The sequence below is a fragment of the Hyperoodon ampullatus genome, assembly GCF_949752795.1.
Source record: "Hyperoodon ampullatus genome assembly, chromosome: 14".
Lineage (NCBI taxonomy): Eukaryota > Metazoa > Chordata > Mammalia > Artiodactyla > Ziphiidae > Hyperoodon > Hyperoodon ampullatus.
This window is the reverse complement of record NC_136927.1, coordinates 3,745,946-3,773,824: the sequence shown is the minus strand read 5'-3', so window position 1 is coordinate 3,773,824 and position 27,879 is coordinate 3,745,946. Positions and strand designations below refer to the sequence as shown.

The following is a 27,879-nucleotide window of genomic DNA, read 5'->3' as shown; positions in this document are numbered from 1 at the left end:
AAAAAGAACAGACTCCACCTTGTTCACGCAGCTGTTTTGTAAAGGAGATTTATTTTCGCCGTGTCTCTTCTTGCCCCCAAACAAACAAGGACCGGCAAGCAGCTTCCCACCCAGTCCCAAGAGGGGCTAAAGCCGAGAATCAGTGCTGTGTCACTGCACAGCTCAGTGTGGTCACGAGAAAAAGGGGCTTAGAGAAAGACACACAGAGGCCAAAGGCTGAGACGGTGACAGCCTCCGTGACCGCTGAAGCCATGGCTGGTAATACCAGGCTCTCAACCTGCAGCCCTTCCCGGCGTCTACCTGGTCCCTTCACCCTGGCAGAAGGCCCGCCTCCCTCTCCACCAGCCGGCTGACCGTGCGCAGGACCAGGGGCAGGGCCGTGTTGGTGTCACGGTGATAGCGGGGCTCGGACACCTCCACGCTGGGTGTGAACACGAACTGGGCCACGCTGGGCATCTTCAGCAGGTTCAGCAGCTCGGTGGCCCGCGTGCGGACGGCTCCCATGTCCTCCTCACTGGGCATGGAGCCCGTGGCTGGGCTCTGGGCCAGGTTCCTCATCTTTGACAGGAGCAAGGAGACCCTGGGGACGAGGGAGTCCCAGCCTGTCAGCTGCAGGTGCACCCCTAACGTGGGCAGGGGCGTCGTGGAGGGACCAGCTGCCAGGAGCACCCAGCTAGCGTGGTCTTAGCTGAGTGGTGAGACGGCAGTGCTGACACAGCCCACGCCGCCTGCATCCAACTGGAAGGCCTGTGCGGCTTTGGGGGACGCGACAACATCCAAAGCCGTTCCCTTTCCCAACGGGCAGCCTGTAGCTTTCCCTCTACCCACCGGGAACTGGCACCTGGGAATCAGGTCTTGGCTCCGAGAGGCCAGCTTGGTCAGTGTGGTCATGAGCACGGTGATGACCTGTGGAGGACACTGGGGAAGGGCGGTGGAGGGCCGCGACCGGGTGACCTCGAAGAGCAGGGCCTCCAGGGCTTCGAAAAAGTTGTTGATCTGCTCCACAGTGCACCGCCGGTCCCAGGACACCGACAGGTACTCGCCGATGGCCCACACCTGGGTGGGGGACAGCGCTTCAGCCCTGTGACAGGCCCGCACGTCAGGCGTGGGCCGGGCGGGGCAGCGGCTGCCTTACCACGGATGTGAGCATGTGCCCGCCGCCGCGGGGGCCTCCCACAAACTCCAGCAGCTCCTTCGCCTGCTCGACCACCAGTGGGGGATGCAGCTTGCACAAGGCCGGGAACTGGGAGCTCAGCACCCTGCCAGAGAGGACACATGGGCTGTGCTCGCCCCGCACAGACCCCAGCCCCACGGCCCGTCCCGAGAAGAGCTGGGCGGTGGTGGGAAGCCCCCGAGCACCAGGTGGAAGTAAAGGTAGTCCCGGCCCCGCCAGGAACCTCTTGTCCCACCGGCGAGGCTGGGCTGGAGCTGGGATGAGCCCGCATGAACTGGGCCTTCAGCAAGGGGGACAGATGCTCTGGAAGGCTCCGTGGAAGGGGGGCTTGGGTGGGCAGGGAGGGGTCCGTGCAGTGGCCGAGTAAGTGCCGAGGCTGGGGTGGGGTCGGTGGCAGCTGGGGAACCATAGCCGTGAGGGACGGAGAGCACAGGGTCAGTGAACCCGTCCAGGACTGGGCCATGGAGCCACAGGAGGGGCGAAGCCCACCAGGAGGGACCCACCTGTGCACACTGGCTTCATACCCCGGGACCTGGTAAAGTGAGTCGCTTCGCTCCAGGAGCAGCAGTGCCAGCTGGCTGGCCAGGGCCCCGTCAGCAAACTGTGGGGGGAGAGAGAGAGAGAGAGACTGCATCCCACCCCCAGGGAACACCTCCAGACCTGGCTGTCTGCTGCCCTGGGGGCTTCTCTCGGCCCCAGTTCTGGGAGGGACAGGAGCCGGGCCGGGGCTGGTGTGAGCAGCCCTGTCTGCTGTGACGGACTGGCCCCTTGGCCACCGAGGAAGCTGGGGCCCTGTGGGTCCTGGCTCCGGCCGGCCCTCTGCTGCAGGGACAGAGGCCGCAGGAAGTGGGCTCACCTGCGTCACCGCCGAGAAGAACGCCCGGAGAAGGGTGGGCACGGCCTCGGCGCACTGGACCACCCGGGCACAGCCGGCCAGGGGCTGCAGCAGCCGGTAGAGTGGCGTCAACCTGGGGACACACGGCCCGGCCCTGAACACATGCCTGTTCCCCGTCCACCTGGGGATCCGGCTCTGGGAGCGCCCGCTCTGCCCTCATCAGAGGCCACCCTGCACGTCTCCTAATCCACGGCCTGCTCGCTCCTCGGCCAGCGGGAGGGCTGGAGTGCGGCCGGGGGCAGGAGGCCGTGGTCCAGTCCTGGCCCTCCCGCCCCTAGGATGTGCTAAGCCTCCCTTTCCCCACCTGTAGCAAGGAGTCAGCACAGCGCCTACCCCACAGGGCGACAAGGACGGCGTCGGGAAACTGAACAAGCAGACCGCAAGCCAGGTGCCCAGGAAGCGCTTGGCCACGTGGCCAGCGCCTGTTGGGTGGGGGGGTCACCAGAGCTGTCTCTCCAGGTCAGAAGGCACCAGGCCCGGGGCGGATGCCAGGGCCCAGCCTCAAGGCCTCAGTCAGGGAGCTCTCGTGTCCCACGTGGGGCCTGCGACGCCCGGCAGCGAGCCCTACCTCTCCGCGGTCCCGCTGGCCTGGGCACGCAGCAGGTGCTGGAAGAGACCCTGGGCCTGCGAGTCCCGGAAGGCCTCCAGGCAGCCGGGGGCCCTGATGGAGACGTCCCAGGGCGGCCTCTCAGATGAGGCCTGCAGCGACCTGCGAGCAGAGAGAATCCTGAGGCCGGGCTCGGATGTGGGCTCTGGCCCAGGCCAGAAGAAGCTGGACTCGGCCCCTGCCCTCGCAGTACCCACTGGCCAGGGAGAGACTAGAGCAGACGTCACCGTAACATCACTGTGCCCTGGCCCAGCCAGGAGCTGCAGGATGACCCAAAAGGGCCTGGGGGCCGGGCCCCTGGGAGGCTGCGCGGCTGAGTGAAGGACAGGCTGGGCTCCAGGGCTGCTGTCAGGGGGCAGCGAAGAGGTGCAGAGACACTCTGCCTGGGAGACAGCAGGAACGGCCGGGGGCAAGGAGAGGCAGGAACAGGGCAGACATGATCAGAACAGTGAGCAGCGGGCCGGGCAGGGGCTCACCTGAGCTGCAGGTCCAAGGCTGCGGTCAGACAGGGCAGGTCCAGCAGCAGGTGGAGCATCTCCACGGCCGTCCCCGCGTCGACCAGCGATGGGAGGAGCGCCACGAAGTCGGAGGTGAGGGGCGGGCTGTTCCAGGCCAGGAACTGCGGGGACAAGCAGCGCAGCTCCAGTGGGAGCCCGGAGGGCGTGGCACCAGCCCTGCCACCTCCTCCTGTTTCACTGTGACCCAGGAGTTGGGAAATATGCCCTTCAACCTTCTTCCCCCCTGTTCTTCTGGCTTCTGCACTCACTTCTGTACCAACCATCAAAGCACTTTCTTTTTATCATCGTTTATTTTCCTGATTAAAGAACTCAGTCTCTGATTTTTGGAAAGGCCACGCAGCGACACACCAATCACAAAAAACACATCAGGGCTTCCCTGGTGGCACAGTGGTTGAGAATCCGCCTGCCAGTGCAGGGGACACAGGTTCTAGCCCTGATCCGGGAAGATCCTACATGCCGCGGAGCAGCTAAGCCCGTGTGCCACAACTACTGAGCCTGCACTTAGGGCCCGTGAGTCACAACTACTGAGCCCGCATGCCTAGAGCTGTGCTCTGCAACGAGAAGCCACCGCAACGAGAAGCCCGTGCACCGCAACAAAGAGTAGCCCCCGCTTGCCGCAACTAGAGAGCCTGCACGCAGCAACAAAGACCCAACGCAGCCAAATATAAAAACAAAACAAACCCGTCAAAGACAAAGGTGCCAAGTGGCTGAACACACCCAGCAACGCTCCCCAGTGAAGAGATGCTAACCTGAACCAATTCTGCGAGCCCAGCCACCAAGCCAGGCCTGACCTCGCCTTCCCGAGGGCACAGGCACGGGCGCCCCCCACCCCCCGGCCCATGCCAGGACACTGCCCCAGGGGCCCTGCACACCCCAAGCCCCTGCTCTGCTCATGGATGACCGAGCGCGCCTTGAAGAGGTTCGGGAAGCTTGTCCTGAGAACGCCGAGGTTTCTGCCGAACAGAGGCAGGCTGTCCCTGCAGAACTGGACGAACTCGAAGGCCAGCATCGGGCTGTGGAAATGGTCAGCGGGGATCCTGGTGAAGAGGTGCTGGTAGACGGCTTCCGCGTCCACTGCGGCGGCCTCCCCTGGAAAGCAGCGGGCTCTGTCAGGGCAGAAGGCCTCGGGTGCTGCCGGGGGCCCCCCGAGCCTCGGGCCAAGCCTCCAGGGCCACACGTGTCTGCGGGACACCAAAGGCAGACGTGTCCGCCCTTCGCAAGCACGGGAAGAGCCAGCTGAGCCGGATCCGGCTCTTCCCAGGTGTCTCTGGCCACAGACCCACCCTCTGGTTACGCTGACGGGGATCGTTCCTTGGAAGGGGCTGGTTTCACGGCTCCTTCCAGGAAACTCTCATGTCTAAGAGAGTTCAAGATCAACACAGACTTGGTAACGTTTTAATTTGCTACTTAAATCCATTTAAAAGTTCCCACCCTCGAAGTGCTAACCGCTCATCAGAGCAGTGCTGCTCTACAGCGTGCGGGGGAGAGCGCCCTCCCCGCGGGCGGGCCTGCTCCCACGGGAGGGCGGAGGCTCACCGTGGTGCAGGAAGAACTGGGCGACGGGCAGCAGCGCCCGCACCCAGGCTGGGTCCCCGCGCAGGCGTGTGTGCAGGGGCTTCAGGCAGGAGAGGGTGCGGTACAGGAAGGAGGGGTCCTGCCGGCAGAGCACGTCCAGCACCAGCACGGCCTCCACCAGACACTGCGGGGACCCGAGGCGGCCGCTCAGACGGAGCTGTGAGCGCCCGCCCGCCCGCCCGCCCGCCCACCGGGCACTCACTGCTTTCTGCAGGTCCCACCCGCCTGGCACTCACTGCTTTCTGCAGGTCCCACCCGCCTGGCACTCACTGCTTTCTGCAGGTCCCACCCGCCTGGCACTCACTGCTTTCTGCAGGTCTGAGTCTGCCTTCCTCAGGGCTCCTGGGGGAGGGAAGAAAGCCACCTGGTCTCTGCGTCCCCATCAGAACAGCCGAACAAGAAGGTGCCCCGCGTTCTGGAAGCTGGAGGAGAGGCCGGGGAGCCCACAGCTGGGAGCGACCCCAACGCAGACGCGAGGTGGGGATCGAGCGCCACAGGCCGCGGACGGGAAGGATGGCCCCGGGACTCACGCCGGTTACTCTGCTCGAGCAGGCGCTGGCAGTACTCGAAGGCCTTCTCCCGCAGCCATTCCTGGGGCGGCAGCAGGTGGCTGGCAGTGGAGGTGGCCGAGAGCACGGACAGGGTGGAGCCTTCCAGCTCTGACTTGTCGTCTGGAAGAGGGAACGAGGGCTCAGCAGGACAAGGAAGGACCCCCGCGGGGCGCAAGGAGGGCTGCCGTCGCCGACCGCCAAGGCCTGCACCCTGTCCCGCCTGCTGCCACCCCAACTGGACACGGTGGTGGAGATGAGCCCAGACTGTCTAACTGCTAGTGGGCTTGCAGAAGAGGAAGAGTTTGGAGAAGCTGTCTGAACAGTCCTGTCGACATCTGGCTTCTCAGCACGTCTGGGAAAGGCCTTCTGGAGACCACAAGGCTCAGCCTATGTCACCCAGGGGCCCACCACGTCCTGCCTGCGTCCTACCTGCATCCGGGGCACTGGAGCCCTCAGGGCCACTGTCCAGCAGCCAGGCCCGCAGCATGGAGAAGGCCTGCACGTTCAGCCACTGGTCCTCCGTGAAGCGCTGGCCCGTGGACAGCACCGTGAAGAAGTCCGTGGCCACTGCCCCGTCCACCTCGGTGACAGGGCCCGGCTGCAGGAGGCAAGGAAGGTCAGCCGGCGCTGCAGGGCCCGGGAAGGGACGAAGACAGGCAGCACGGGGCGCGAGCCACCGCCCTGGCTGTCCACGCTCCTCCGGGACCACGGGCACCCCGCCCCCCCCCCCCCCCCCCAGGGTGCGTGAGTGCAGGCACTTGAGCTGAAAACACGGCCCTCGGTCAAGTACGATCCCTGCCCGCCTGTTCCGGGCCTCAACCCACGGAGCGCATCACAGGCTCGGGGGCTGTGGCCCAAAGCACCCCCGCATGCCCGAGTGGAGCGAGGAGAGAGCGCTCGTTCTGGAACCAGGGAGGAGGAGTGGGCGGCAGCCCGCAGGCCAGGCCGGCTGAGGCGGCCCGGGCACACGGAGCTCCGAGTCCCCCAGCCTCACCTGCCTGGCTCTGGGCGTGGAGAAGAAGCCCCCAGAGGAGTGGGCGACCGCCTGCTGGACGCTGGCGTAACGGAGCCAGTCCCCCAGCCGCTTGCTGAGCGCCCTGGTCTGCTCTGTGCAGGGCGGGGGTGACACCGTAGGAACCGAGTTAAGTCCCGCAGGCTTGGGCTGCCTGGGCTGCGGCAGGTCTTCCTAGGAACCTGCAGCAGCCCTAGCGGCCCCTCGGCCCCGGTGGCAGGGTGTGTGCAGACCTTCACGGAGGGCGTCCGGGGCCAGGCTGGTGACCTTGGACACGACGGGGAGGACTTGCCTCGGGCTGGGCCCCTCGGGCTGCCGGCTCTCCAGGACCCCGAGGACGCGCTGGCCCAAGCTCCTGACCTGCTGTCGGTCACCCTGCGAACCCCACAGTGGAACGTGTTCCTGCGCGTCACGAACGCCACCCGGTTCGGGCGTCCGGAACGTCACGAGGGCAGCCCCGGCCCTGCGGCCTGCATCAGCCTCACAGCCCCAGCTCATCCCACAACCCAGAATGGGGGCGGAGCGGGGAGGGCTGCTGGGTGACGGGCCCAGCCGAGCCTGCCCGCCCCACGGGGAGCACGCGGCCTGCTGGTTCACCGAGGCCCCAGGGCCACCAAGGGCAGGGCGGCGGCAGTCACGTCACCTGGGCCAAGAGCACAGAGGCCACGAGGCCCAGCTGCCGTGTGTTCTGGATGTGGTCGCAGGACAGGCTCAGGCTGTCCGAGGGCGACATCTCTCTCAGGACAGCGGCACAGAGGAGCTGGAGCTGCTCGGGGCAGGTGGGCGAGCAGAGGGTGGTCTGCAGCAGTGCCACACAAGGCTCCTCCAGCCTGGGGGGAGGGGGCGTGTCACCCCTCCGGGGCCGGGCAGGCAGCGCCCCCCTGCCCCGCGATGCCCCAGGGACGTGTGCGCTCACCTCCTGTTGTATTTCGTGGCCGAGACGATGAGGAAGAGCCTCCGCAGGGCGTCCAGGGCGTCGGCACCCCAGTCCTCCTTCCGCAGTAGCGCACAGACCCGGGCACAGAACTTGCCCAGCTCCTCGTCCCGGATCTCCCTAAACAGAGATGACAGTGTCGGCGACCCGGAAACGTCGCCCTGAGCTGTGACAGGACGGCTCTCGGGCTGGGGACCATCCCTGCTGAGCAGAGAACACCCCAGGTGTCATGGAGGAAGGTGGTTCCAGCACCACCAGGCCTCTTGTGACGAACCCGCTGACTGGGTACCCAACCTGGGTCCTTGTCCCCCACCCCCGCCAGGCGGGGGACCCTCACTGCAGCAGTTACTACAGCAAACCTCCACCTCCACGCATTCGGATTGTTATTCCACGACCAGAAGCACAAACCGATTGGTTTACGAGTCAAAAGTAAGAGGGATTTAGCCTGAAGCCAGTTGCTTTTCTAATGATTCCTTCAGTGAGCCTTTAACTTCTGTGAACAAGAATTAACAATGAAAGGTCAAATGTTATGACACATTACTCTAATACTTAATTTAAAAATTTATCTATTAAACATTTATAACAGGTAAGATGCTGAACCAAGTCTCAAAACGGAAGCCTGGTTCTAGGCTTACTCCAGCCCAAAAGGCAAGAAAAAGCAACGTGGCCACAAGTCACTGTGCTGGGAGCTTCTGGGGGGCTCCTGGCAGGGCCCTTATACAGCTGGGCCCCCGCCGCGTGTCCCCACCCCCAAAAGCCGTGGCTGAAGACCACCAAGTCCACTCTGCTCGAGCTCGGGGTCTGCAATTATGACCTGAGAGAGACGGCGCATCCCCAGGCTGTGGGGCTGAGAAGGAGGTCCGAGAACCACGTGGGCTGGGGGTGCCGGGCGGCGGCTTGGGTTTCCCGTTCTCACCTGAAGGCTGGCAGACAAATCCCAGTGGCTTCCCCACCACGCCTCACCTCCCACCCCCGTTTCCATTTTTTCACCTAATCCAGCCAGAGTGGGATCCAGCCGCCTACAAACACAAGCAAAGGCGCGTGTGGGACGAGGAGGGAGGAGGCCGAGTTGAGAGGCCGGGTGCAGGTCAGCTGCCCGCCGGGGCGACGGCCGAGGAGAAGCTGCCGTGCGTCCCGCGGTTCCCCGGGCCTTGCTGCTCCCCTCCCCACCCCCAAGTCCCACCCGCTTCGCTTGTTCTGCAGTTCACAAGTCATGCTTCTGATAACTTTCCCCAGCCTGGCTTTCCATCTCTGAAAAATACAGAGAGAAACTAAAATTTACTCCGAATCCTAACTCCCAAACTTTAGTAATCTGTTTTAAAGTGCCACCAAAAATCACCGGCTTAATTAAAGAAAAACAGTGAAAACTAGTAAGACTCAACTGACAGTTATTAACATTCCTCAAATCCCAGCAGAGAGGAATTCCCACCCACCCGAGACAGAAAGACAGAGAAATGGGAATTAAATAGTGAGGGCTATTCCTTCTGCCTTTCAGCCTACACATTTATGACCTTGAATAGAAGATGAGCTGGGTGTTCTGAGTGGGTCTTAGTTCTTACATGTCCCCTGGCAAGACCTCTAGGCTAAGCATGTTGCATGCTGAGTGAGATGCTAGCATTTAAAGATAATCTGTTTTCAGGGAGAGGAGATCAAGATGGCAGAGTAGGACACAGAGCTCACCACCCACCACGAACACATAAAAAATACATCCACACTGGAAGCAAACTGGAGACCGGCAGAAACACTCCTGTGCAACCAAGGCTGTGAGAAAGATGCGTGCGGACTTGGGGAGGAGGAGTGATCGGTTGGGACTCCTGCCCCTAGGAGGGGACACAGAAGAGGGGGGAGGTAAGGGGCTCAAACCACGTATTGGGTGTCCCCGCCTCGGGGTCCGACACCAGGAAGATGAGTTCCCTTGGCTGGTTTGAAAACCAGTGGGACGAACAGCAGGGCTGTAAGAAACCTAGACTCCACTCGTGAAGCGTGGGCGCCCGCTTGCTTACTCCTGAAATAAGGCAGAGGAAGCAGACTGAAACTGCCCGGGGCTCTGGCTGCTTGCCCGTGATCGCCCCAGCACCCGCCCCCGCCCCCGCCCAAGCTGAGCACCTGCTCCAGCCCCTCTTGCTCCAGCACTGCTTCCTCTTTGGGGGCAAAGATGCCGCTGCTGGGAGCGGGGAGAGCGCACACTTGGAACAGAACCAGCTTGGACCCGACCCTTAGGACAGCTGCTCCAGCAAACTGGGACCCGCCCTGACAGGGCAGTGATGGCCACTGAACAGACAAGAAGCTCCAGCTCACACCTGGCTCTGGCTCCAGCCCCTTTACATCTCCAGCCACGCCCCCTACCAAGGCGACAGCTGCCAGCACAGCCTGGGGGAAGACATGACTGTTGTTCACTTCAGCTCCAGCTCTCCCAGCAAAGCCAATGGGCACATGCAGACCGTACAGGAACGCTCCCACATGGGGACACCTCTTCAAGACCACGACAGGTAACTTAACTGTTTCACCTAATTTCGCAGAGACAGAAAAAGCCAAGCAAAATGAGAAGACAGAGGAATTTGTTTCAAATGAAAGAACAAGAAAAGAAAACTGAAAAAAAAAAACAACCAGTGGAACAGAGGTAAATAATTTACCAGATAAAGAGTTGAAAGCATTAGTAATAAGAATGCTACTTGAACTAGGAAAAAGAACAGATAAACATGGGACTTTCCTGATGGCGCAGTGGTTAAGAATCTGCCTGCCAGTGCAGGGGACACGGGTTCGAGCCCTGGTCTGGAACAGAGCAACTAAGCCCGTGCACCACAACTACTGAGCCTGCACTCTAGAGCCCATGTGCCACAACTACTGAAGCCCGCGCACCTGGAGCCCATGCTGCACAAGAGAAGCCGCCGCAAAGAGAAGCCTGTGCACCACGACGAAGAGTAGCTCCCCTTGCTGCAACCAGAAAGCCTGCGCGCGGCAACGAAGACCCAATGCAGGCAAAAATAACTAAATAAATAAAAGGATCCACCTACCAATGCAGGGGACATGGGTTCGAGCCCTGGTCCGGGAAGATCCCACATGCCGCGGAGCAACTAAGCCCATGCGCCACAACTACTGAGCCTGCGCTCTAGAGCCCGTGAGCCACAACTACTGAGCCCATGTGCCACAACCACTGAAGCCCGTGTGCCTAGAGCCAGTGCTCCACAACAAGAGAAGCCACCGCAGTGAGAAGCCCACGCACCGCAACGAAGAGTAGACCCCGCTCGCCACAACTAGAGAAAGCCCGCATGCAGCAACAAAGACCCAACACAGCCAAAAATAAATAAATAAAACATAATTAAAAAAAAAAAAGAAAAACACATTAAAAAAATGAGGACAGTTTAAGACATCTCTGGGACATTGTTAAGTGTACTAACATTCACATATAAGGGTCCCAGCAGGAGAAGAAGAGAGTCAAAAATGTACGTGATGAAATTATGACTGAAAACTTCCTGTGCCTAAAGAAGGAAACAGATATCCGGGTACAGGAAGCAAAGAGAGCCCCAAACAAGATGAACCCAAAGAGACCCACGCCAAGACATACCATAATTAAAAAATAGCAAAAGTTAAAAAGAGAATTCTAAAGGCAGCAAGAGAAAAACAGTCACATACAAGGGAACCCCCATAAGGCTATCAGTGGATTTTTCTGCAGAAACTTTTCAGACAAGAAGGGAGTGTCATGAGATATATTTAAAGTGCTGAAAGGAAAAACCTACAATCTAGGATACTCTACCCAGCAATGTTATCATTCAGAATTAAAGGAAAGATAAAGGACTTCTCAGACAAGCAAAAACTAAAAGAATTCATCAATACTACACTGACCCTAAGAGTTAAAGGATCTCCTCTATGTGGAAAAGGCTAGAACAAGAATTTACAGAAAAGGAAAAAGTCCCACCAGTAAAAGCAAATATATACTAAAGGCTGTGGGTCAACTAATTAAATAAGCTAGTACAAAGGTTACCGTATATGGACCCCATGGTAACCACAAATAAAAATCGAGGGCTTCCCTGGTGGTGCAGTGGTTGAGAGCCCGCCTGCCGATGCAGGGGACACGGGTTCGTGCCCCAGTCCGGGAAGATCCCACATGCCGCGGAGCAGCTGGGCCCGTGAGCCATGGCCGTTGAGCCTGCGCGTCCAGAGCCTGTGCTCCGCAACGGGAGAGGCCACAACAGCGCGAGGCCCACATACTGCAAAAAAAAAAAAAAAAAAAAAAAAAAAAAAATCATGAAAATGACTATACTACCCAAAGCAATCTACAGGTTCAACGCAATCCCTATCAAATCACCAATGGGATTTTTCATAGAACTAGAACAAGAAATTTTACAATTTGAATAGAAACACAAAAGACCCAAAATAGCCAAAGCAATCTTGAGAAAGAAAAATGGAGCTGGAGGAATCAGACTCGCTAACTTCAGACTATACTACAAAGCTACAGTAATCAAGACAGTATGGTACTGGCACAAAAACAGAAATACAGATCAGTGGAACAGGATAGAAAGCCCAGAGATAAACCCACACACATATGGTCACCTTATCTTTGACAAGGGAGGCAAGAATATACAATGGAGAAAAGACAGTCTCTTCAATAAGTGGTGCTGGGAAAACTGGACAGCTACATGTAAAAGAATGAAATTTGAACACTCCCTAATACCATACACAAAAATAAACTCAAAATGGATTAAAGACCTAAACGTAAGGCCAGATACTATAAAACTTTCAGAGGAAAACATAGGCAGAACACCCTAATGACATAAATCACAGCAATATCCTTTCTCACCCACCTCCTACAGTACTAGAAATAAAAACAAAAATAAACAAATGGGACCTAATGAAACTTAAAAGCTTTTGCACAGCAAAGGAAACCATAAACAAGACAAAAAGACAACCCTCAGAATGGGAGAAAATATTTGCAAATGAAGAAACTGACAAAGGATTAATCTCCAAAATATACAAGCAGCTCATCAGCTCAATATAAAAAAAAACAACCCAATCCAAAAATGGGCAGAAGACCTAAATAGACATTTTTCCAAAGAAGACATACAGATGGCCAACAAATACAGAAAAGGATGCTCAACATCACTAATCATTAGAGAAATGCAAATCAAAACCACAATGAGGTATCATCTCACACTGCTCAGAATGGCCATGATCAAAAATCTAGAAAAAATAAATGCTGGAGAGGGTGTGGAGAAAAGGGAACACTCTTGCACTGTTGGTGGGAATGTAAATTGATACAGCCACTATGGAGAACAGTATGAAGATTGCTTAAAAAAACTAAATCAGGGCTTCCCTGGAGCACAGTGGTTGAAAGTCCACCTGCCGATGCAGGGGACATGGGTTCATGCCCCGGTCTGGGAAGATCCCACATGCTGCGGAGCGGCTCGGCCCGTGAGCCATGGCTGCTGAACCTGTGCGTCCGGAGCCTGTGCCCCGCAACAGGAGAGGCCACAACAGTAAGAGGCCCGTGTACCGCAAAAAAAAAAAAAAATCATTACCTGGAACCAATGTTTATACTCTGGTGGCTCAGAGATAAATGAGTTTCCTAAAAAAGTGGGGTGAATCTACCCATTAGGATGGCGACTGTCCCCCAAAAAGCAGAAAATAGCATAAGTGTTGGCCAGGATGGGGGGAAACTGGAAACCTTGTGTGCTGTGGATCAGGGTGTAAAATGGTGCAGCTGGGCTTTCCTGGGGGCCCAGTGGTTAACAATCCGCCTGCCAATGGAGGGGACACGGATTCAAGCCCTGGTCCGGGAAGATCCCACATGCTGCCAAGCAACTAAGCCCGTGAGCCACAACTACTGAGCCTGTGCTCTAGAACCCGTGAGCCACAACTACTGAGCGCATGTGCCACAACTACTGAAGCCCGCGTGCCTAGAACCTGTGTTCTACAAGAGAAGCCACCGCAATGAGAAGCCTGCGCGCTGCAACAGAGCAGCCCCCGCTCACTGCAACTAGAGAAAGCCCACACACAGCAATGAAGACCCAATGCAGCCAAAACGAAATAAATTTATTAAAAAAATAAAATTAAATGGTGTAGCTGCTATGGAACAGTATGGTGGTTCCTCAAAATATTAAAAATAAAATTACCACAGGATCCAGCCGTTCCACTTCTGGGTCTACACCCCCCAAAAATTGAAATCAGGGTCTCAAAGGGATGTTTGTACACCCGTGTTCGTAATAGCATTATTCCCAGTAGCCAAAAGGTAAAAGGAAGAAATTCAGTGTTCACTGACAGATGCATAGATACGAAAATATAGCATATACATACGATAAAATAATAGCCTTGAAAGGGAAGGAAATTCTAATGAAACCGTGGGTTAGATCCATTTCACCCGCGTCCACTAATCAAGGTCGGTTTAAGACTTGCACATCCTCCAGGCATCACGGAGCCTAAACCGTACGGTGTTTGCCCGAGTTATTTTCCAGGAACTTGGAGTCAGCTGTGTCTAGTTTGAGCTGAGCTGGTCGTGACTGGATAAGACCACCGACCCTCCAACTGGGCATGCGCGAGTGTCGCAGGGTCACCTTGTAACATCGGAGGGCTGAAAACTCCACCCTCGGACCGTGCTGAGGCCCGGGAATCAGCTCCGCCTGCGCAGACCCACACTTCTCCCCATCACCTCTCCCCACGCCCCCGACCGCCCTGCCTCTGTATTCTACTCCGTCAGTATATCCCCTACACACCCCAGCCCCTTGCCCTGGGAGAGGCGGGTTTGAGATTTGTTTTCCGTCTCTTCGATTAGCTGCCTTGCGAATAACGCTTCTCGGTGCTGCAAACCTCGGTGTCTGGCGGTTTGACCTGCTGCAAGCGGGCAGAACAAAGCTGGTTCAGTAACACCTGCTACGACACGGATGAACCTGAGGGCGGCTCTGCTAAGTGAGCTGTCAGTCATGAGAAGACAAGTGCTGTGTGATTCTGTGATAGAGCAGAATCTTCTAGAGAAGAATGGTGGTGATGGCTGCACGATAATGTGAATGCACGTAACACGGCTGACCCTTACTCTTAAAAATGGTCAAGATGTATGTGTATTTTACCACAATTGTAAACTTTTAAGTGGGGCAAAGTCACAGAACTAATGCGATCCCTCTGGCCTCCGCTTCCCTCTGCTCCCATGTTAGGCTTCAGTTTGACCCTAATTCCTAACCCGCTGGCGATCCTCTGCTGGTCTACACCTGGGTAGGTTTGCCAATTCTGTTTCCTCTCCCTGGAATTCTCTTTCCTGCTCTTATCCTGTTGTTTGACCGATTCCACCTCAAATGTCAGCCTCCTGAAGCCTTTCCCCATCCGACCACCCACAGCCTGTTCCAAGGGTTACTGGTCTCTTTCTCGGCCTCCTCTTTGTCGTGTCTGTATTCCTGTAGCTGTCCTTTCACATAATATTTTGGCTATACGTTTGCTGGTCTACATTGTCTCCCCAGTAGACGTGGGCTGTGTTGGGGAGGGCGCCTGACGGCATGAGGGTGACTGGGCATTTTCTCAGCCATTCAGGGCTGAGAGTGAAGACCCAAATATTTGCAGATAGAATGTAAATTAAATGGGATTATAATGGCCATAAACACACACACTCTGTGACTTTGTGGTGACTCTCCTACATATCTGTGTTATAAGCAGAGCAGAAGGTCCTAGGCTGGTATCACTGCAATTTTGGGCATCCCTAGGGGCCATCAGGGTCTCAGGTGGGTCCATGGAGAGACGAAACCCATGGGAGATGAATGGGTTTCTGGCCTGGCCCAGGTTTAAGATTCCTAGTAAACTGTGTCCAGTGGGGCAGGAACCCGTTCTTAAAGAAGAGTTCCTGGTAGATACATGAGGCCTGGGAAACTGGGATGGGGGATGGGGCGGGAAGGGGAGAATAATTAAAATACTTGCAAAGGACATCCCTGGACACCTTTGTGCACCTCACCTGACCCAACCCTTAAAGATACTTAGGCCAGGGCTTCCCTGGTGGCACAGTGGTTGAGAGTCCGCCTGCTGATGCAGGGGACACGGTTCGTGACCTGGTCCGGGAAGATTCCACATGCTGCGGAGCGGCCGGGCCCGTGAGCCATGGCCGCTGAGCCTGCGCGTCCGGAGCCTGTGCTCTGCAACAGGTGAGGCCACAACAGTGAGAGGCCCACGTACCGCAAAAACAAAAACTAAATTAGAGCTACCATATGACCCAGCAATCCCACTACTGGGCATATGCCCTGAGAAAACCATAATTCAAAAACAGTCATGTACCACAATGTTCACTGCAGCACTATTTACAATAGCCAGGACATGGAAGCAACCTAGGTGTCCATCGACAGATGAATGGATAAAGAAGATGTGGCACATACATACAATGGAATATTACTCAGCCACAAAAAGAAATGAAATTGAGTTATTTGTAGTGAGGTGGATGGACCTAGAGTCTGTCATACAGAGTGAAGTAAGTCAGAAAAAGATAAACAAATACTGTATGCTAACGCATACATATGGAAACTAAAAAAGCAGTACTGATGAACCTAGTGGCAGGGCAGGAATAAAAACACAGATGTAGGGAACGGACTTGAGGACATGGTGAGGAAGGGGAAACTGGGAATGAAGTGAGAGAGTAACACTGACATATATACACTACCAAATGTAAAATGAATGGCTAGTGGGAAGCTGCTGAATAGAACAGGGAGATCAACTTGATGCCTTGTGACTACCTAGAGGGGTGGGATAGGGAAGGTGGGAGGGAGGCTCAAGAGAGAAGGGATATGGGGACATATGTATACATATGGCTGATTCACTTTTTTGTACACAGACACAACACTGTGAAGCAATTATACTCCAATAAACGTGTGAAAAAAACAAAACCAAAAAAAAAAAAAAACCCATCAAGGTAAGAAAGAAAAGAAGAATGGAGAAGAACTATAAAAAACGACGAGAAAACAAGCAACAACATGGCAATAAGTACATACCCATCTATAGTTACCTTAAATATCAATGGACTAAACACTCCAATCAAAAGACATAAGGTGACTGACTGGATAATAAAACAAGACCTATCTATATGCTGCTTGAAAGAGACTCACTTCAGAACTAAAGACACACAGACTGAAAGCAAGGGGATGGAAAAAGATATTTCATGTAAATAGAAACAAGAAAGCTGGGGCAGCAATACTCATATTAGACAAAGTAGACTTTAAAACAAAGTCTGTAACAAAAGCCAAAGAAGGGCATTATGTAATGATAAAGATAGTAGGGGACTTTAACACCCCACTTACATCAATGGACAGATCACCCAGACATAAAGTCAGTAAGGAAACAGTAGTCTTAAATGACACATTAGACCAGTTGGACTTCATTAAACTGGGCATCAATATCTACAGGACATTTCATCCCAAAACAGCAGAATACAGATTCTTTTTAAGTGCACATGGAATGTTCTCCAGGATAGATCACATGCTAGACCACAAAACAAGTCTCAACAAATTTAAGAGGATAGAAATTATATCCAGAATTTTTTCTGACCACAACCGTACAAAACTAGAAGTCAATTACAGGAAGAAAAATGGGGTAAACACAAACATGTAGACACTCAACAACATGGTACTAAAAAACCAATGGGCCCATAAAAGAAATCAAAAAGGAAATAAAAGTACCTCAAGACAAATGAAAATAAAAACACATTCCCAAATCTATGGGATGCAGCAAAAGAAATTCTAAGAGGGAAGTTTATAGCAATACAGGCGTACCTCAAGAAACAAGAAAAATCTCAAACATCCCAACTACCTACCATCTAAAGGAATTAGAAAAAGAAGAAGAAACAAAGCCCGAAGTCAGCAGAAGGAAGGAAATAATACAGATCAGAGAAGAAACAAAATAGAGACCAAAAAAAAATAAATAAATAAAAAATAAAGACCAATGAAACCAAGAGCTGGTTTGGTTTTTTTTTTTTTTTCCGGTATGCGGGCTTCTCACTGTTGTGGCCTCTCCCGTTGTGGAGCACAGGCTCCGGATGCGCAGGCTCAGCGGCCATGGCTCACGGGCCCAGCTGCTCCGTGGCATGTGGGATCTTTCCGGACCAGGGCACGAACCCGTGTCCCCTGCATCGGCAGGCGGACTCTCAACCACTGCGCCACCAGGGAAGCCCTAAGAGCTGTTTTTTAAAAATATAAAATTGGTAAGCCTTTAGTCAGGCTGATCAATTTAAAAAAAAAAAAGAGAGAGGATCCAAATAAAATAAGAAAGAGGAGAAATGAAAACTGATATCGCAGAGATACAAAAAACCATAAGAAAATACTACCAACAGTTATATGCCAACGAAGTTGACAATCCAGAAGAAACTGCTACATTTCTAGAAACATACAAGTCCAAGACTGAATCAAGAAGAAATAGACAATCTGAACAGACCTATCACTAGTAGTGAAATTGAATTAGTAATTTAAAAAACTCCCTGGGCTTCCCTGGTGGCGCAGTGGTTAAGAATCAGCCTGCCAATGCAGGGGACATGGGTTCAAGCCCTGGTCCGGGAAGATACCACATGCCGTGGAGCAACTAAGCCTGTGTGCCACAACTGCTGAGCCTGCACTCTGGAGCCTGAGAGCCACAACTACTGAAGCCCGCGCGCCTAGAGCCTGTGCTCTGCAGCAGGAGAAGCCACCACAACGAGAAGCCTGCGCACCACAACGAACAGTAGCCCCCGCTCGCCGCAACTAGAAAGAGCCTGCGCACAGCAATGAAGACGCAACTCGGCCACAAATAAATAGAATAAATTTATTAAAAAAACCAAAAAAGAAAACTACCGGTGAACGAAAGTCCAGGACCGGACAGCTTCATGAGGGAATTCTGCCAGACATATAAAGAAGAGATAATACTCATCCTTCTCAAACTATTCCAGATAACTGAAGAGGATGGAACACTCCCAAATTCATTCTATGAGGCCACAATTACCTTGATACCAAAACAAGACAAAGACACTACAAAAAAAGAAAATTACAGGCCAATATATTTGATGAATATAGACGCAAAAATCCTCAACAGAACATTAGCAAACCAAATTCAACAATAAAAAAAGATCATAGGGAATTCCCTGGAGGTCCAGTGGTTAGGACTCTGCACTTCCACTGCTGAGGGCCAGGGCTCAATCCCTGGTCAGGGAACTAAGATCCTGCAAAGCCATTCAGCACAGCCAAAAAAAAAAAAAAAAAATCGTACACCATGATCAAGTGGGATTTACTCCAGGGTCACAAGGATGGTTCAATATCTGCAAATCAGTCAGTGTAATACACCACATTAACAAAAGGAAGGATAAAATTCACATGATCATCTCAATATATGCAGAAAAAGCATTTGACAAAGTTCAACATCCATTCATGATAAAAACTCTCATCAAACATCTCTCAGAGGGACCATCTCTCAACATAATAAAGGCAATTTATGACAAACCCACAGCTAACATCATACTCAACAGTGAAAAGCTAAAAGCTTTTCCTCTAATATCAGGAACAAGACAAGGATGCCCACTCTCACCACGTCTATTTAACACACTATTGGAAGTCCTAGTCACAGCAATCAGACTCGAAAAATAAATAAAAGGCATAAAACTTGGAAGGGAGGTAAAATTGTCCCTATTTGCAGATGACATAATACCATATACAAAAAAGCCTAAATTTTCCACCAGAAAACTATGAGAATAAATTCAGTAAAGTTGCAGGATACAAGATTAATATTCAGAAACCTGTTGCTTTTCTATACGTAAGTAAAGAACTATTAGAAAGAGAAAGCAAGAAAATAATCCTGTTAAAATCATGTCAAAAAGAATAAAATACCTAGGAATAAACTTAACGAAAGAGGTGAAAGACCTATACTCTGAAAGCTATAAAACACTGATAGAGGAAACTGAAGATGAATGATACAAAGAAATGGAAAGATATCCTATGTCCATGAATTGGAAGAATTAATATTGTTAAAATCTCCATACTACCCAAAGCAATCTACAGATGTAATGCAATCCCTATCAAAATACCCACGACATTTTTCACAGAACTAGAACAAATAATCCTAAAGTTTATATGGAACTACAAAAGACCATGCATAGCCAAAGCAATCTTGAGAAAAAAGGACAAAGCTGGAGAGAGGTATCATGCTCCCTGATTTCAGACTATACTCTACTACAAAACTACAGCAATCAAAACAGTATGGTACTGGCACAAAAACACACACATAGATCAATGGTACAGAAAAGAGAAAAGAGGGCCCAGAAATAAACCCACATACTTACAGTCAATTAATCTACGACAAAGGAGGCAAGAATACGCACACACACACACACACATGAGGAAAAGACAGTCTCTTCAATGAGTGGTGCTGGTAAAACTGGACAGCTATATGTAAAAGAAAGAAATTGGAACATTCTCTAACATCATATACAAAAGTGAACTCAAAATGGATTAAAGACCTAGATGTAAGATTGGAAACCATAAAACTCCTAGAAAAAAACACAGGCAGAACACTCTTTGACATAAATCATGGCAATATTTTTTTTGGATCTATCTCCTAAGGCAAAGGAAGCAAAAGCAAATATAAACAAATAGGACCTAATTAAACTTAAAAGCTTTTGCACAGCAAAGGAACCCTACCAAATGGGAGAAAATTTTTTCAAGTGATATGACTGATAAGGGATTAATATCCAAAATATATAAACAGCTCATACAACTCAATATAGAAAAAAACTCAATTAAAAAATGGGCATAGGGCTTCCCTGGTGGCGCAGTGGTTGAGAGTCCGCCTGCTGATGCAGGGGACGTGGGTTCGTGCCCTGGTCCGGGAGGATCCCACATGCCGCGGAGCGGCTGGGCCTGTGGGCCATGGCCGCTGAGCCTGCGCGTCCGGAGCCTGTGCTCCGCAGCGGGAGAGGCCGTGGCAGTGAGAGGCCGGCGTACCGCAAAAAAAAAAAAAAAAAAAAAAAAAAAAAAAAAAAAAGGGCATAACACCTGAATAGACATTTTTCCAGAGAAGACATACAGATGGCCAATAGGCACATTAAGAGATGCTCAACATGGCTAACCGTCAGAGAAATACAAATCAAAACCACAATGAGATAACACCTCACACCTGTCAGAATGGCCATCATCAAAAAGACCACAATAACAAATGTTGGTGAGAATGTGGAGAAAAGACAACCCTAGTTCACTGTTGGTGGGAATGTAAATTGGCGCAGTCACTATGGAAAACTGTGCAAGTTCCTCAAAAAACTAAAAATTGAACTACCATACCATCCAGCAACTCCATTACCGGGTATATATCCTAAGAAAACAAAAACACTAATTTGAAAAGGTACATACACCCCAATGTTCATAGCATTATTTACAACAGCCAAGATATGGAAGCAACCTAAGTGTCCATCAACAGATGAATGGATAAAGAAGATGTGATTATATATAGATATACACACACAATGAAATATTACTCAGCCATAAAAAAAGTGAAATTCTGCCATTTGCAACAGCATGGATGAACCTGGATGATATTATGCATAGTGAAATGAATCAGAGAGAAAGACAAATACTGTATGTTATCATTTATAATGCAGAATCTAAAAAATGGAACTAATGAATACAACAAAACAGAAACAGACTTATAGATATAGAGCACATACTAGTGGTTATCAGTGGAGAGTGGGAATTGGGGAGGGGCAAGATAGGTGTAGGGGGTTAAAAGGTACAAACTATGTATTAAACAAGCTATAGATATATTGTATAGCACAGGGAATATAGCTAATATTTTAGAATAATTTTAAATAGAGTATAATCTATAAAAATATCGAATCACTATGTTGTACACCTGAAATATTGTCAATCAACTATACTTCAGTTTTTGAAAAAAGATATCTATTTTTCTTTAATACAGCTCTCCTAAATTCAAGTGAACTTGAATTGGAATACTGGAACTTGAATATTGGAATATCCATCCAAGATTGAAAGAAATACAGACTTTTTTGGACTCGGTGGGGAGACGGTGCTACAAATCCTCAAAACACTTGCTTAACAGACTTTCAGGGGTTATTCTGACCTTATCAAACGTTTACCCTGTTTACAGCCTTTTGAAACTAACATGCATTCAAGATCTTGCTTCCCTAAGATCAGAGGAGCCTCAACCAGCCTAATCTTTCCCACCAACTGGTCCAGCTCCGAATCCAGTTTTTTTTTTTTAAATCATGGTTCTGGCCGCATTTTCTTCTCTTAAAGTAGCATCAAGTCTTACACTGTCTGATGGATTATGGGGTTTTAGTCCGATCTTACATCTGCTTTCTCCCATGAGTGGCTAGTTGGTGAGGAAGGGGCTACCGACTTAGTGAGAGTTCAGAGCCAGCTCAGAGTCCTAAGACGCTGGGTAATTTCTCAATACATCCAATGCATCCACAAGAGAGGGGATCTTTCTATACAACAAAATCCTCCATGGCTCCCCAAAGCCCTCGCAAGGTATCGAACTCATGGGCTTTGCACAGGGCTCGCCATGGCTCAATCCAGCAGGCTCTCCAGCGTCTTTCTAGCTTTCTTGACCCTGAAGCAACTGACAGCTCTGGACCCCACTTCCTGCCAGACGTGGGGTCCGCAGCCGCCAAGCCTTTGGCCAAACCATCAGCGGGGTCCCACCCCACTTCATTTCCACTCATCCTTCAGAGAGCTCTCAGGAGCCACCTCCTCCGGGGACCAGCTCGACCCTGCCCGGACCTCCTCAGCCCGTGCCTGGCCCGCGCGGCCTCCCCGACCTCAGAGTCTCTAAAGTGGGTCAAAGGGGGCTCTTTCGAGTCGCCGCGCGCAGGCCCGGCACTGAGACCCACCACCAAGTGCCCGAAGGGAAAAGCTTGGACGCACCTGGCCTGGCGGAGCAGACTCTCCGCCCCCGTCGTGAACATCCCGCCGCCGCCTCCGCCGCCTCCGCCGCCTCCTCCTCCTCCTCCTCCGCCGCCGCCGCCGCCGCCTCCCCGAGAGCAGCCCTCGCACTCCGCACGCTAGCGACTCCGGGAGAAAAGCCTGCAGCAACGCCGGCTTCCGGGTCGCGTCCCGTGCAGCGTCCCGTGGCGCATCACGTGAGCGGGGCGCACAGGCCGTCGACCAATGGGCTTTGACGGAGCGTCTCAGCCGGGGGCGGGGCCGTCAGCGCGAGGGCCGACGGTCAGGGCTGGGTTTGGGTAGCGTTCCGGCACTTTGGACCGCGGGATTCCGGGACCTCGAGACCCCGGAACGTCCGCACCCCGGAACCATGGCACCCGGCACCCCGGTGCAGCTCCGGCGCTGGGCGCCCGGGAGCCGTTAGGAGCGGCCTGTCACCGCTGGGCCTCAGTCCATCTCCCCAGTTCTAGGTTCTGTTCCATGAACACAGTCCGCTCCGCCGCCTGCAGGTCCCGTGTTCAGTGCGACCTGAATATACTACACAGACTGCGGTCGTGGGCTGGGTCCGTGTCCTGCAGTTTGCAAGGAACAGCTGCAGCTCTCAGAAGTTCTTTTTTAAAGCTCCCATTCCATTTTGCACCCAACGTAGGCTGTACCTGCTGCTTTAAAAAATCTTATTCAGTCCCCACCATATCACAGACTATCGGTATCTCGTTTTACAGAGAAGGCAACATGCTCAGAGAGGGAAGGTCAATTTCTAGTAATTCTGAGAGGTGTGTTGGCCACAGTATTTCCACCTTGCAGAGTGCGCGGGGACACAGGGCGGTCCTCTGGGCAGTGACAATCCAGCGTGATAAATGCTGTTACAGCCTAAAACAGGAGGAATACTTCGGGAGGGACAGGTGCCTAAGATGAGCCCAGAGGGTGTCAGACCAAGGGGTGGGAGGGGATGGCCTAGGCGAAGGTCCTGAAGGCAGCACGAAGGCCTGCTTCCTGTGGCTTACATGCACCTCAGGGGAAACCTGCTGTTGGGCAGCAGAGTAGAGAATGGACTGGGGGGCCGTGGGGTGGGTGGGTGGAGAGAAGGGGCTGGTCCAGGAGAGGGAGGGAGGTTCCCTGAGCTAGGTAAGGGCCACGTGAATGGAGACGTAGGCTGATTCAGTAACCATTCAGGGGGAATTTGTAGCACCTGGTAACATGGATTTGGGTGAGAGGAAGAACAGGGAAAAACCAAGGGCAACAGCAGGTTTCTGCTTATGGGGTGGTGCCATTCACTCGACCTCGGGGCAGGAGAGGATGAGGAGGTTTGTGGAGTCATTCTTTCAAGGAACAAGCAATGACTGAGTCCCTGTGCTGTGCTCGTAGTGTTTTAGGTTCTGGGGAATGGGGACTGCGAGAGGCCAAGTCCCTGCCCTCATGGAATTTACAGCCAACAAAAACGACCATTATCAAATATACAATCACACACGTAAGCCTAGTAGTGAAATGCTCTGAAGGGGTCATAAAGCCGAGTAAGAGAAGAGGGTTGAGGGAAAGTTGAATGTTCTTTGGATAGGGAGGGTCAGGGAGGCCTCGTAGGGATGAGCAGCGGGGAAGACCCAGAATGGAGGGCAGGGGGCGGGCTCAGCACGCCTCTGCAAGCGTTCCGGCCTCGGGGCGGGGGCGGGGTGGTGAGATGCTCTTACAGCGCCCAAGTGGAGATGTTGCGGGTGACTGGTGCTGAGGCTGAAGAGCCGGGAGCCAGTGGCGGCGGGTGAGGCGGTGAGAACGCATCTGCCCCGAGAGCGCATGGAGCGAGGCGGGCACCCCCCGAGAGCCCCGAAGAGCCTCAGGGTGAAGAGGAAGGAAACTGGCAAAGGAAGCCTGGTTACAGGCCGTCTTTCTGGGAAGCCTGCTGAGCACCGCACCTCGGCCGTCTCACCTAACATGGCCTTCTCACCCTGAGGAGAGCGTTACTGTTATCATTTGAAGGATGAGCTGGCTGAAGCTAAAAGACTGGCTAAGGGCCCTCATACGTGTAGGCGGAGGAGGGATCGGCACCAGCACCTGGACTCCAGGTCAACGCCTGTAGCCGCTCTGCCCGCTGCCTGCTGAGCAGGGGCCAGCGAAGCGGGAGTCCCAGGTGCTGCAGGGAGGCCTGAGCGAGGTCAGCACGGACTCCGCGCACCTGGCGTCCGTCGGAGGCCCGTCTGGAGATGCAAAGCAGGTATTTCATTAGAAGATTCAATATTAAGAATTGCATGGGCTTCCCTGGTGGCTCAGTGGTTAAGAGTCCGCCTGCCGATGCAGGGGACACGGGTTCGTGCCCCGGTCCGGGAAGATCCCACATGCCATGGAGCGGCTGGGCCCGTGAGCCATGGCCGCTGAGCCTGCGCGTCCGGAGCCTGTGCTCCGCAACGGAAGAGGCCACAACAGTGAGAGGCCTGCGTACCGAAAAAAAAAAAAGAATTGCAACCAGGTATGGAAGAACGGAAGGGGCACAGGGAGCAGCAGCTGCTCCTAATGCTGGGGGAACAAGGGGAAGAGGGTGGAACAGTGAAAGCCTCGGCTGGGCCGAGGGGTCCCGCAGAGCTGAAACTGACCTGGGAGGAGGCCTCCACGGGCTGGGACAACCCACTGCTGTCAGCTGCTGTGGTCAGGACGTTTCCTGGAGCTGAAGAAAGCCGCGGAGAACAGGAAGCAGCCTTCGGCCTTCCAGGCCTGGCCTTCCAGGCCCCGCCAACGCCCCGCGTCAGGCCGCCGGCCAGGGAGGAGCCGGCACAGCAGAGACGGGCTTGGAGAGGCCCAGCCCTGGAAGCATGGAACAGCACAGAAAGTTGGGTCTGAGGCTACCAGACAATCGCTTAATAACGACACGTGGTTTTGGTGGGAATTTGCTGGTTTACTTGAGCCGTGGCCTACAAATCAAATCCAAACGTAACTGCTTTTGGACCTACAAAATGTGAGACTTGGAAAGTTCAAATACCAGTTTCACAGCCACACACACAAAGTTTATTAAAGTAAAACATATATAAAGCACACAAATCTTAAATGAACTCAGTGATGTCTCACACTTCCATAACTCAGTGGTATGCTGGTAAACCTTTAACTGGCTCCGCTGTGGGTGTGGGGAGGCTGATTTGTAGTGTTTGATAATTTCCGTGGTGTGAACACTCCCACAGTGGCGGATTTCAAGCTGCCAACGTGCTGTCACTGGACAGTTGGGAGCAGATACACAGTAAGAAGCATCCCACTGGACAGTCTGTTCACCATACAGGCCCAATCCACACGAACAACCTCGAGAGCAGCGGTAATAGTAAAATAATAGTGTGCTGTGAATTGAGTATTTATTACCTTGGGTCTTAACGTAATTTTTTACATTATTAAGTTTATGTAAGTACAATTTTAATAGTGGCTTTGGTGAACAGTTAGCTCTCAGAATTCCTGAAAATTGAACATGCGGCTCTCGCAAGCTGGCGCCAGCACACGCTGCTGTAAACCTGAGCGGCCACGGCCAGGACTCAGGATACAGGACGCCTCCCCCTCCCCGCTGGCTCCCCTCCCCAGAGGCAGCCGCTAGCCTCGCTCTCATCACCAGAGATCAGGTTTGCTTCTTTTTACACTTCATACAAACGGAGCCCACAGTACTGCATTTTGCCTTCGCGGTGATGCCGCGAGGCTCATCTGTGTTGTAGGATGACAGCAGCTCTTACCGCCGTGTACTTACCAGTGTGTGACTGTATGAGTTTACTGCAACTTCTCCATTCTACTCTTGATGAATATTTGGTTTGTTTCCAAATTTCGGCAATAGTGATTACAGCTGCGATGCACAACCTGGCTTCTGGTGGGGATACACACTCACTTGCCTTTGGAACTCACCCAGGTTCATAGGGTAGCTTAACTTTTATTGAGAAGTATGTGCTCCCACACACTCACACACACACCCCAAGTGATATTACCAAGGGTAATATTTGACTATTTCTTACAAAATGTACATTTGCGTAAAAAGCTATTTTAAGGTCTTACTAGTGAGAAATGATTGTCTTAATCAAAAACAAAACTTAAAAAACTTAAACAGTTAAAAAATGCTAATGAGGGACTTCCCTGGTGGCGGAGTGGTTAAGAATCCGCCTGCCAATGCAGGGGACACGGGTTCGAGCCCTGGTCCGGGAAGATCCCACGTGCCACGGAGCAACTAAGCCCGTGCACCACAACTACTGAGCCCACGAGCCACAACTACTGAAGCCCAGGTGCCTAGAGCCCGTGCTCCACAAGAGAAGCCACCGCGGTGAGAAGCCCGCGCACCGCAATGAAGAGTAGCCCCACTCACCGCAACTAGAGAAAGCCCGCGCGCAGCAACGAAGACCCAACGCAGCCAAAAATAAATAAATAAATAAGAGGAAATTGTTTTAAAAAAGATGCTAATTAGCCAATATAACTCCTAAAACTCATTATTCTCACTCTTGCTTGCTCTCTAGCTAAAATCCTAACCTGTGATTAATCTGTCACTGTTGTATGAAGGTTTCAGCTGGAGCGGTGATGGAGCACCAGAGGGAGGAAGAGAAGTCCTCAAACCTTAGTCAGCACCGTCGACCACTGTGAAATCTGAGAAAGGCGCGTTATCAGCTGAACGAGGGGATGAGTCCCACGCACAAACATGAGGGAAACTTGAAGATCATGGATTTGTGACAAACCCCAAGTCAAGAGTCAGTCTGCGGCACCAACGCCCAAGCGCCCCCTTCCGGTGACTGTCAATCCAGCAGCACCCCGAAAAGAGCCGGCGGCGATTTCCCCGCAGCTGAGGGGGCGGAGCTGCCGCTCCCAAGACCACACAGAGCCCCGTGTCGTTTCTTTAATATATAATTTTATTTCTGGTTATAGAAACAAATGCTAAGAGGAGAAACAAAACTTCTCCATCCACATACAACAATTTAATAGATAAAAGAACAGTTAAAATGAATGAGAAACAGAAAGTAGAAATTTTAAACTTTGTTATAGCTTTAAAACATTAACGTCTGGTACAATTAGAAATCACATTCAGATCTCAAACTTAAAAAAAAAAAAGTATGGCTCCTTATTAAAAAAATACTGTATCCCATTTGAAATGAAAACGCAGGCCGGCCCAGCTGCGGTGGGCCCCGCCCCAACCTCTCGTTCCCGGGCCGGGGTTCGAGCCGACCCTCCTGGGTGTCCCACAGGCCCGATCACACTCACAGGTGGTGCAGCTTCCCATCCAACGCTCTGGGACCTAATTCACTGTACAGGATACCACCACTTTTTAAAGCACTGATGATTAAACATGTTGTGAAAAATACTCTAGACAGCCACCATAAAAAAAAAAACAAAAACCACTCACACACAGACACGCCCCTAACAACACCCGCCCCCCCAAATGATCTTTACAGGAGAATTCTCAGTCAGATAAGAAGGAACGATCCGTGCTGGGTTTAACCCTCCCCCACGTGCGCCAAGCTGCCCAAGGTCAGGGCCTGAGTGTAAGCCACGAGCAGGGACACACTTTCTTCTTTCCTCCCGGATCCCCGTCCTGAGCTAGAAATCGAGCCAGGTCGGTTCTGGGCTACCAGGTACTCAGAAAGCCCTTCCGGAAGGAAGCTGGGAGGGGAGGAGGTCAGGGCCAAACTTAAAGTGTTGGGAGTTTTAAATCCTATTTTAACTTATTAAAAAAAATTTTTTGGACCAGCTAACCCAGAAATTTAGAGGCCAAGATCGTAAGAGGCCACAGGTGTAGTTCGATCCCCTTTAG

At 52.5% G+C, this 27,879-nt stretch overlaps 1 protein-coding gene across 1 annotated transcript; it reads right to left on the bottom strand.

The window, feature by feature from the left end:
- Positions 1 to 32: 32 nt before the first annotated feature.
- Positions 33 to 22,159, bottom strand: AP5Z1 (adaptor related protein complex 5 subunit zeta 1; the record flags this gene model as incomplete). Its single annotated transcript, XM_079719348.1, has 17 exons — positions 33 to 580; positions 842 to 1,056; positions 1,136 to 1,259; positions 1,678 to 1,775; positions 2,031 to 2,142; positions 2,638 to 2,778; positions 3,153 to 3,295; positions 4,105 to 4,283; positions 4,731 to 4,893; positions 5,074 to 5,111; positions 5,300 to 5,440; positions 5,750 to 5,918; positions 6,315 to 6,427; positions 6,566 to 6,707; positions 6,976 to 7,162; positions 7,249 to 7,386; positions 22,119 to 22,159. The coding sequence occupies 17 exons, from the start codon at positions 22,157 to 22,159 to the stop codon at positions 310 to 312; spliced, it is 2,415 nt and encodes an 804-aa protein (XP_079575474.1). The 3' UTR covers positions 33 to 309.
- Between the last annotated feature and the right edge of the window lie 5,720 nt (positions 22,160 to 27,879).